The following is a 12,029-nucleotide window of genomic DNA, read 5'->3' as shown; positions in this document are numbered from 1 at the left end:
GGGGAGGAGGAGGAGGAAAGGAAAAAGGGGAGGATGGGGAGGATGGGATAGGGGAGGGGAGATTGGGGGGTAATTAGGTTCGGTCTGAGGAAGAAGACCGATAGGTCTAATTCCTCAGACCAAGAGCCTCTTCACCACGCCAAGGAGCCCCCCTTGAAGAGGATTAATTTCAATAAATGAACACATTATGACAAGAGTACAGGTACAGACATTGCATTCACAGAACAGTACACAACATACGGGAATAAGGTACATTATTAAGCCGTGTCTTCAAAGCTTCCTCATTGTAATTATATGAATAATTATTTTCTTTAGCTTGTTTAATGATCTGCCATGTAAGCAGCTAAATGATATTGTTTACAGTGAAACATGTATCCTCCAGTTATGTTGGAACTGAAATCCTGCTAGATACAAACGAAGTATTAATATTTCATGGAAGTGTAGACCTTTCAACTTGACACAGATTTTCTTTTAAAGTTTCCGTGCTTTAAAACATCATAAAGTCTATGTAACAGGTCTTGATACACTACAAAAAAATCCTCTGTCAGTGATACTGACCAAAGATCTATTAAGGAGTGAATTTCTTTTTTAATTCCACGAAACAAAAGTAATTAACACAAATCTTGTTTCAAGGAGTTCCTTTTTCTTATTCTCTTAGGTTTAATTATCACTACTTTTTACTTGATACTCATTCTGCCAAAAGTACTATGTATCTCCTGAAGCCCTAACTGAAGAATTATTAGCATTATTAGTTAGGACACAAGCTGGAGGTGATTCAAATTAACAAGAGACCACAGAAGATCAATCAAGGTTTTGAGTTTAAATTAAAACAGAACAATTATAAAGAAAAAATGTGCACTTCCTTATGACTGCAAGAGATACATGTCACTAGAAGGTTGTGGATCAAAATTTTTCAGGTACAGAATCAATATTTGAATGGAAACATGAGTATGCTGCCAGGGCTCTTCTAAACAGACATAATATTAGTTAAACATATTGTAAAATTTTAGGTCCATTATAATAAAGCAGCACTGTATGATTCTGTAGTTATAATACAAACTGGTGACTCAACAATATGTACAGTACTGTATACAACGTTGGTGGGTAATGGATCCATGTGGATCCACTACCCACCAACAGAAAAGGGCATGTTAACCCTGTCAATGTCAGACCCTCAAAACTGAGAGTGCTGTCAGTGTTGCAAATTTTTTTTTTTCTGTGTAATGAAAAAAAAAAAAAAAAAAAAAAAAAAAATCTCATAAGTACTTACTAAGATATGAAAATGTGAAGTTAATGGTTGTTGACCTACTGATGGTATCATCAGTGATTGCCACATGCTCTGTATGACTTTATCGAGCTTTTTTTTTTTTTTTTTTTTTTTTTTAAATTTTACAGTAACTGTTGTGACCTATGACATCCATATCATGAACAATGTCCATATGGTTAGCCTTTGTATAAAGTATAATACTCGCACTAACAGTATCAAAAGTACAGTGGACCCCCGGTTAACGATATTTTTTCACTCCAGAAGTATGTTCAGGTGCCAGTACTGACCGAATTTGTTCCCATAAGGAATATTGTGAAGTAGATTAGTCCATTTCAGACCCCCAAACATACACGTACAAACGCACTTACATAAATACACTTACATAATTGGTCGCATTCGGAGGTGATCGTTATGCGGGGGTCCACCGTATATTGTTTGCAAAACAATGATGCACGACATAGTAAAGACACACATGTCCAACGGCATCATAATCCTACTGTTTTAACATACGTACACATATATACAGGCACTGGTCATGTTCCTATTACTTTTCCAGTCTGGAAGCACCTAAATCATGGCTCCATATTCAGTGGTGGTTGACATTCTCTACACGAAATGTGTATCCCTGTGCTTTGCTGGGCACCTAGATAAGTGTGTGTTCACAGACATAACATCTCTTTTGAGTCCACGTCTTCTTGTCTGTAGCAGGAAGTTTAGTTAGAAAGTGATCACCATACTGCAAATGAGAGAGTAATTAGTGATCAGTGAGGTCACATGCATTGTGATTTTGTATTTCTGTATTATTTGTCTGATGACAAGCAAACAGAAGTGGGCATATGGCAGCATTTCCCAGTCTTTATCTGGTACATACTGTATGCATTCAGCACTGCAATGTTAAGATGAAAGAAAAGTTTCATGTACCACTCATAATTCTGGACATAACCAACAAACCCAATCTGCACATCACGTTTGTCCACCAAATGCAGGTATTCATGTAATCCATAACAGCAGTTGGTCTCATTGGTTCACTGGTTTCACCTTTCCTCTATCTTTCATTTCGTGCTCGTGGATGGATTTCAACAATGTCACATCACGTTTCTCATGTCATCGAAATGCCATGTCACTGGCATGAAACAATGCACTTCACCATCAATGCCTGCACTGAACTCAGGCATATGTTTTTGTATTCCACACACTGTACCACACATCTCTCATATTCATCAGCAGAAAATCACTGAATAAGGGGCCTGTGTATCAGTTATGAGTGTATAATGTATGGCCCTTCTCAAGATATGGTTACATCATTTTACTCACCACATCACTGGAGATTCCCAATAGCTTCTTGATATCTTCCAATGTTTTACTTCCTATTTACACAATATCCAATACCAGACCAGATGAAATGAACAGTTTTATACCAGAGCATTTCCTATCGCTTGTAATATATGGCTTGGAATTGGATTAGAGACTTGTTGATAACAAAGTTCTGGGATGAACAAAAGAACTAGATGAACTTATCTTAGAGATACATAAAAACACCCCTAATCTTGTATAATGTCACATCTATCATGCCTCATCTTGTATGAGATGTGTAGCATATACAACAGTAGGATAACTCTTTTGATGGGGATGAGATCACAAAATGCCAGGGTACATATAAGGAAGCCAGTCTACTATTATGATGTATTGTGCTTATACACGTGGCATAAAAATGAACATGGCAAAACGATACATCTCGGACACAGCTGTGTCTTTCCACCTGTGAAGATGTGATCATGATGAAACCAACATGTTTGCCATTGAATACTTGTAGTATCTGTTAGTCTCCATAACTACTGTTTACATCAGGGGCTCACTGAAATGGAGCCCAAAGAAGCCATGTCAGCAGCATCATTCCTGAGGGTACAATTTGCCTGGATATCACTCTCTGTGTTGTCAAATTAATGGGAACTGGGCACAAATTGCACATCCTCCTGCCAATACCAGCTGTGGCCTGGTGGTTGTTGCTGGATATTTGTGGCTGGCTGTGGGGGTGGTGGTGCTAGCAGTGGTTGCTGTATGGATGGACAACACGGCCTGGGGTCATTGGGATATGACTCCCTCCAGGGGCTGGTGCTGGTGCTGCCAGGTTCTTTGTCCTGTCAGCCACTGCTGCACGCACTGTCTGCATTGCCCATGGTCTACTACCAATGCCAACGAAAGCATCATCATCTTCACTATCACTATCAGTTACTGGAGCTGGGTCTCATGATCTACTATGTCCCTTAAGGATAGCAAGAGGGACACTATCAGACTACATGCATTACTGTGTAAATTGACACTTAACATGCAAATCATCATCAATTGCTAGGAAATCAAAATCCACATCACTACCATCATTACTGCTCACATCTGTGCCCAATCACTGGAGAATATGAGGTGTCAATTATGGTGTGGACATGTGGATGCACTGACCCAGAAGTGGATGACTGTAGGGTCATCAGGGTTTTCAGCATTATTTCTGACACATCAATTGTTACTTTCAGTCACTATATGTTTGAACCAATGGAATTTATCCTTGGATTAATATCCTTGTTGCTGGAGCTGTCACTGGAGAATAATACATGCTAAGAGTGAGAGTATTGTATCGATGGCATAATGGACAATGGAATACTGTACTAAGATGGCATTCCCACAATACACTGTGGCAGCCCCAATCTTTTGTACACTGCAAAATGACCATAAAGACATTTTTTCTTATGCCTAGGCCTACCAGGCCTCTCATGCCAAATCTGAGACTGCTAGAATTTATGCATAGTTCTACATAAGTCACACTGGCTTGAATAACATACAAGGTGCTATAAAAAAGTTCCCAAACTTCCACAGAAAAAAAATATACATACGAACTTACCTAATCACCTCGAAGTACTTCCCTTGGGAGACTATACACTGGTCCCAGTATCTTTGCCAGTTCTAGAAACATTTCTGCAACTCTTTTCCTAATGGTGCCCAGCACGGCTTGTGATTCTGCTTGAATCTCCTCCACATTGTTAAACTGCCACTCTCTGAGTGCCATTTTTATTTTTGGAAGAGAAAGAAGTCACAGGGGACTAGATCTGGTGATTAGTGAGGGTGGGGGATGACCACCATATTGTTTTTGCCAGAAAATGATGGTCTTTCTGGTCTTGAGTGAGCAATTGGAGCAAATTTTGCAGCCAATTGCCCCTTGTTCAAATTTTCAGTTAAAATGCTTTGACACGACCCATAAGAAATTCCCACAGCACCTGTACTGTCCTGGATACCCTAATGACTATTACTGTGAATAGCCTTCCTCACTTTTCAATGTTGGTATCTGTTTTTGATGTTCGTCCTGCTATGAATAAAAAACCCATTAAAAACGCTGTTTGACCCATTGCTTTGTCGCCAAATGCTCGATGAAGCACTTTGTGAGTTTCACTAGGGCATTTTACTGAGCTTGAAACAGAATTTCACACACACCCACGCTGTTTTTTCTTTAAAAGATTCCATTCTGTTACACGAAAAATTGCAACAATGCACTGACATGACCAAAAAATGCCAGTCTAACCTTAATGGAATGACTAACTGCAATGAAACTCGCCACACTACCGCACAAAGGAGTCGATTGCACAGTGTGATCTATGCTACCATCATATTTCACCCAGGAAGTGTGCAAAAATTCATGCTCAGGAACTTTGTGATAGCACTTCATAGATCCACCTGGGAGACAGTGAAAGGGTTAAATGATGCAACTTCATGGTTCCAGCTGGCTAGCTTACTAATAATGCCTTGATACTGTCTGGAATTCTTTGATTTGCAAACCCAACTGTTGATACCAAGTAACATGTTATAAAACATAAGACAAAGATAGACAAAGTCATAGATTACAAGGAAGAATTAATTACAAGTAAAATGGCAGAAAACCTTAACAAAATAGCACCAAAATTTGAATGAAAAATGCTTTTTACAGTTAATATACAGTATGCTGTACTGAAAATACAGCATCCAGCTTAACAAATAATGAATATGTTGAGTAAAATATTAGCAGAATCACAAAATACACTGAATCAAAGCAAAGATCTGTGGCCAACCTTTCCTGCCACCTTGACACCAGACACAGGAACCTGATAACTTTTAGCGACCAGAACACTGGATACATGTTTCACTGTATTATACTGTACTCCTCTAGTATAATTCTGCATAATGTTTATTTTTCAATAAGATCAAATAACAATCAAGTGATTGACTAGATAATGTATGTATGGTCCAACAAGATTAATTCCTCAATTGCATAAAGATGACATTGTGCTGTAAATTCTTTCTCAGGAAGAAGCTTTCATGAAATTAGGAATCATATCATTTGGAGTACAAGGATGGACAGTACACTCATATCAAACTTTTCTTCCATTTTAACAGGTTGTTCAAATTAATGTTAGGATCCTAAAATTAACAGCCATATACAGTAAAGCAAGATAGCATTTTTTTTAACACGTAGGCTGTTTCCCACCAAGGCAGGGTGACCCAAAAAGAAAAACCCAAAAAGAAAGAAAAAAAAATTTCATCATCATTCAACACTTCCACCATCACTCATACATAATCACTGTCTTTGCAGAGGGACTCAGATATGACAGTTTAGAAAGATCTAAGATAGCACTTGTGGGGAAAAATACACCCCAGTAAAATATATTTAGATTTTTCCTTGTATTTTCTCCTCTTGAATCCCTAATAGGAAAAAATACAAATAATTGTTTTAACAATTAAGTTATAATCTAAACATATATTTGTAAAAAGACTTTATTTGGAATCAATGTCAGATTTCAGTTCCATGATTATGGATGTCTAAAGATTTTTTCTCAAATGCTCTGGTAGATGCAAATTACAGAACATCCACATACCCAAACATATATTCATGACTGCTAACTCCCTATGCTATATATTTTTCGTCTGCACAATCAATGAAAAAAAAAAAAAATAGAGCTAAGAGCTGCACCCTCCTTCATGCCATCATTATTAAATTTACGGGGGAGCACTCAACCCATAGCAGTCATACAGCACCTGGAGGAATAGGTATTTGGGTGTGATCCAAGGGAGCACAGGTACAATTCCTTGGATCAAAAGCCCCTCACCAGCAACAAGGAACATCCCTTGAGAGGCCTTCATGCCATTACATTATTCTTTGTAACACGTGCCATCTCCCACTGAGTTAGGGTAACCATCCATAAGAGGAAAGTAGTTTCATCATCATTCATTCAATAACTGTCCTGCCAGAAGTGTGCTGACAACATAGTTCACATGACCCTCCCAACTACTTCCCACCTCCAGGACTCAAGTTTGGGTAACCAACTTCCCAAAATCCCTTCATATATGTTACCCTGCTCACAATTATTATTATGGTTGTTCAATATATTTATAGACGGGGTTGTAAGAGAAGTGAACGCTCGAGTGTTGGCAAGAGGTGTGGGGTTAAAAGATAAAGAATCTAACACAAAGAGGGAGTTGTTACATTTGCTCTTTGGTGATGACACTGTGCTTTTGGGAGATTCTGAAGAGAAGTTGCAGAGGTTGGTGGATGAGTTTGGTAGTGAATGTAGGAAAGAGTAAGGTGATGAGGATAACAAAAAATTAGGTAATGAAAGATTGGATATCAGATTGGAGGGAGAGAGTATGGAGGAGGTGAATGTATTCAGATACAGTGGACCCCCATGTTTCAGCGGCCGCGACTTTCGTGAAATCTGACATTTGGCAACTTTTTTCGTGATTGGCCTCGTGATTCGGCGACTGTCTGATACACGTCTGAGCAGCATCCCAGCATCAGCGCGCACACAAAACCAGTCTCCCACGCCACTCACACTCAGTGTGCCATTGTTTATTAGTGAGTGACCATCACCCCATGGGATCGTACATTTCATAATAATCCATTTTTTTTTTGTGCTTGTAACTGCTAAATAAGCCACCATGGGCCCAAAGAAGGCTCTTAGTGCCAGGCCTTTGGTAAAGAAGGAAAGAAACATGATAGAATTCAAGAAAAAAACTCATAGCAATGTACCAAAGTGGAGGAGGAAGAGAGAGGGGAGAAATTTGCCTTCTTCAATGATTCAGTGATTCTACTATATATACGATACTAAATCAGCAGGTATCGATAAAGGCTTTAGCGCTAGCCAGTGATAAAGTGTAGCATTAACAGTGTAGCAAGCAAGTTAAGCAATTGATAGAAAAATGACACGAAAGTAACTCTCCAATGTTGTTGGAGGTGTATAGGGCCACTGAATATATGCCGCCCTTCTATCTTCCACCACTAAACCTTTGCCAGCATCTCCTCCATGAAACAAACTAATTAAACTAACATCTCCTCCAAGGTAAGTGTAAATATCTCTTATTTATAAAGTGTAAATATTTCTTATTTATAAAGTAAAGTGTAAATATTTCTTATTTATAAATTATGTACATTGTTTCAGTGTGAATAGTGGTGGTGGCTTCTGTTGCCGCCTCCACCACCACTAATATGTACGGCTTCTCTCAGTGGCCCTTATAAACCCAACAGCACCACCACTTACGCCTCACATACGTTATGACATATTTTATTTATTCTAGAGTATACATCATGTTTCTATGTTATTAATATTGTTTTATTAGATGAACTGTGAAAGATAAATAAGCCGTAGAGATGAAATTAACGTCATATTGAAGCAGCATACTCACCTCACTCTCCCCTCCTACCTGTCTGCCATACACCAAGAGTCTTCAAGAAAGGTAATTGTGACGGTAAATGTTCATTTATCCATTTTATTAGTGCTTCATATTTATTTGTCAATGTTTTCTGTATGTAAATCTATATTTAATCTTCAAAAAAATATTTTTTGTTAATGCTTTTGGGTGTCTGAAACGGATTAATTGAATTTCCATTATTTTTTATGAGGAAAATGGTTTCGCCAGTCGTGAACTTCGCCATTCAGCAGACTCTCTGGAACGGATTAATAATGAAACTCAGGGGTCCGCTGTATTTAGGAATGGACGTGTCAGCAGATGGGTCTGTGGAGACAAAGAACTTTGTGCATAGAAAGAAAGAGAGGAATTTATTTTTTTTTTTTTTATTATCACACTGGCCGATTCCCACCAAGGCAGGGTGGCCCGAAAAAGAAAAACTTTCACCATCATTCACTCCATCACTGTCTTGCCAGAAGGGTGCTTTACACTACAGTTTTTAAACTGCAACATTAACACCCCTCCTTCAGAGTGCAGGCACTGTACTTCCCATCTCCAGGACTCAAGTCCGGCCTGCCGGTTTCCCTGAATCCCTTCATAAATGTTACTTTGCTCACACTCCAACAGCACGTCAAGTATTAAAAACCATTTGTCTCCATTCACTCCTATCAAACACGCTCACACATGCCTGCTGGAAGTCCAAGCCCCTCGCACACAAAACCTCCTTTACCCCCTCCCTCCAACCCTTCCTAGGCCGACCCCTACCCCGCCTTCCTTCCACTACAGACTGATACACTCTTGAAGTTATTCTGTTTCGCTCCATTCTCTCTACATGTCCGAACCACCTCAACAACCCTTCCTCAGCCCTCTGGACAACAGTTTTGGTAATCCCGCACCTCCTCCTAACTTCCAAACTACGAATTCTCTGCATTATATTCACACCACACATTGCCCTCAGACATGACATCTCCACTGCCTCCAGCCTTCTCCTCGCTGCAACATTCATCACCCATGCTTCACACCCATATAAGAGCGTTGGTAAAACTATACTCTCATACATTCCCCTCTTTGCCTCCAAGGACAAAGTTCTCTGTCTCCACAGACTCCTAAGTGCACCACTCACTCTTTTTCCCTCATCAATTCTATGATTCACCTCATCTTTCATAGACCCATCCGCTGACACGTCCACTCCCAAATATCTGAATACGTTCACCTCCTCCATACTCTCTCCCTCCAATCTGATATTCAATCTTTCATCACCTAATCTTTTTGTTATCCTCATAACCTTACTCTTTCCTGTATTCACCTTTAATTTTCTTCTTTTGCACACCCTACCAAATTCATCCACCAATCTCTGCAGCTTCTCTTCAGAATCTCCCAAGAGCACAGTGTCATCAGCAAAGAGCAGCTGTGACAACTCCCACCCTGTGTGTGATTCTTTATCTTTTAACTCCACGCCTCTTGCCAAGACCCTCGCATTTACTTCTCTTACAACCCCATCTATAAATATATTAAACAACCACGGTGACATCACACATCCTTGTCTAAGGCCTACTTTTACTGGGAAAAAATTTCCCTCTTTTCTACATACTCTAACTTGAGCCTCCCTATCCTCGTAAAAACTCTTCACTGCTTTCAGTAACCTACCTCCTACACCATACACTTGCAACATCTGCCACATTGCCCCCCTATCCACCCTGTCATACGCCTTTTCCAAATCCATAAATGCCACAAAGACCTCTTTAGCCTTATCTAAATACTGTTCACTTATATGTTTCACTGTAAACACCTGGTCCACACACCCCCTACCTTTCCTAAAGCCTCCTTGTTCATCTGCTATCCTATTCTCCGTCTTACTCTTAATTCTTTCAATTATAACTCTACCATACACTTTACCAGGTACACTCAACAGACTTATCCCCCTATAATTTTTGCACTCTCTTTTATCCCCTTTGCCTTTATACAAAGGAACTATGCATGCTCTCTGCCAATCCCTAGGTACCTTACCCTCTTCCATACATTTATTAAATAATTGCACCAACCACTCCAAAACTATATCCCCACCTGCTTTTAACATTTCTATCTTTATCCCATCAATCCCGGCTGCCTTACCCCCTTTCATTTTACCTACTGCCTCACGAACTTCCCCCACACTCACAACTGGCTCAATGTATGAGAGTATAGTTATACCAATGCTCTTATATGGGTGTGAAGCATGGGCAGTGAATGCTGCAACAAGGAGAACGCTGGAGGCAATGTGTAGTGTGAATATAAAGCAGAGAATTCGTAGTTTGGAAATTAGGAGGAGGTGTGGGATTACCAAAACTATTATCCAGAGGGCTGAGGCGCTTCTGTTGAGGTGATTCGGACATGTAGAGGATGGAACAAAGTAGAAGGACTCCGAGATTCCCTAGCTAATGCAGAGATTAATACCCCATAATACACTGGCATTATGTGAGAAACCACTCAGAATTGCATTCTCAAGTTATTGGCTTTGAAGGCTTGAATCAAGCTGATCAAATGAGGCATTCACAAATTACTTCCTAAAAACCAGTACAAATTTTCCAAATTTCTTAATACAATTGGCAAATTAGCACCCATCCAGATAAAAATTTATCCAAACCCTTTCTCTAAGAAGCAACTGCATTGAAGCTGATCAGAAGAGGAATTTTTCAGTTATTTCACGGAAACCAATTTGTTTAACGAAATTGTCAAAATATAACTTGCACAACTCAAAATCATTGTAAAACTTCTTTTGCAGAAAACACACCAGCACTAAAAGTTTTAGGTTAACCAGAGCAATGCATTCTGTTACTGCACAAAATTCAACAACTCTCACTCTGTACTTCCTTATAACTCCTATACTTAACCTTTTTTTATCGTAATGCAAAACTTTTTTGAGGCAAGAAATTACCAAAGGTAGAATAATAATAATATAATAAAACCAAGTACTAACCCAACAATGGTTTCAGAGCTTTATTTCTTAATAAACTTATAATAAAAGATTTTAAGGTCATTGTTATGGCAGTGAATGTATGATCAAGTCTTTTACTAGTCCCTTTCTTTCAACAAACTGGCTGTATCCCACTCAGGCGGGGTGGCCCAAAAGGAAAAAACGAAAGCTTCACCTTTTAAATTTAGTAATATATAAAAAGAAGGGGTTACTAGTCTCTTGCTCCTGGCATCTTAGTTGCCTCTTATGACACGCATGGCTTATGGAGGAAGCATTCTGTTCCACTTCCCCATGGATATATGCGGAAATAAACAAGAACAAGAACTAGTACGAAAATAGAAGAAAACCCAGAGGGGTATGTATTTACATGCTTGTATATGCGTGTGTAGTGTGACCTAAGTGTAAGTAGAAGTAGCAAGACGTACCTGAAATCTTGCATGTTTATGAGATAGAAAAAGACACCAGCAATCCTACCAGCTGCTATCTACCAACCTACTACCTAGACTTTTATTAGCCATAGGTTTAATTATCCAAGCCACCGAAGGTATTGGGGATGGGAACTAGAACCAGAACAAGATAGTTATATTATGCAAGAGAATTTCATGTATGAAGCTGAACTAGAACCAGAACAAGAGAATTTCATGTATAAAGTTGCTGAAAGGCAATACTGAAACAGATATCATGCAAACCATTTTCAGTCTCGACAAAGTGTGTAATTACCTATTTGCAGCTACACCAGCAGTTACAAGGTGCTATTAAAAAACTCTTGGACTCAAATTTTCACATGCTCCCTGAGTGAAATATGGCGGCCATGTAGATCACAATGTACAGTACACTCCTTTATGAAGTACATGGCGAGTTTTGGTGCAGTCAGTCATTTCAGTTGAGGTTAGACAGGCATTATTTGTCGAGTTATCAGCATGTTGTCAAGATTTTTTGTGTATCAGAAATGAATCTTTCACACACACACGCATAAAAAAAAAAGTGTGTGTGTGTGAGAGAAATCCCGTTTCAAGCTCAGTAAAATGGCTAGTGAAAATGCTTCAGCAAGCATTTGGCAATGATGCAATGGGTCAGACAGAATGAAAGTCAGTTGAGGATGATGAATGC

At 39.2% G+C, this 12,029-nt stretch overlaps 1 protein-coding gene across 4 annotated transcripts in view; it reads right to left on the bottom strand.

The window, feature by feature from the left end:
- LOC128695708 (peptidyl-prolyl cis-trans isomerase FKBP4-like) overlaps positions 1-12,029 on the bottom strand; it is a 127,340-nt gene that overhangs the window by 10,799 nt on the left and 104,512 nt on the right. Inside the window, exon 10 of one of the 4 annotated variants that reach the window (XM_070093300.1) lies at positions 1,446-2,003. The exons of the other annotated variants lie outside the window; for them this stretch is intronic. Coding sequence (XP_069949401.1) covers positions 1,911-2,003 — 93 coding nt within the window. The 3' untranslated portion in view covers positions 1,446-1,910. Of the gene's footprint in view, positions 1-1,445; positions 2,004-12,029 lie in introns of those variants that run through there. 4 annotated transcript variants of the gene reach the window in all.

This window comes from Cherax quadricarinatus, chromosome 42, assembly GCF_038502225.1.
Source record: "Cherax quadricarinatus isolate ZL_2023a chromosome 42, ASM3850222v1, whole genome shotgun sequence".
Taxonomy (NCBI): Eukaryota; Metazoa; Arthropoda; class Malacostraca; order Decapoda; family Parastacidae; genus Cherax; species Cherax quadricarinatus.
The sequence above is the reverse complement of the archived record's forward strand: the minus strand, read 5'-3'. Positions and strand labels throughout refer to the sequence as shown.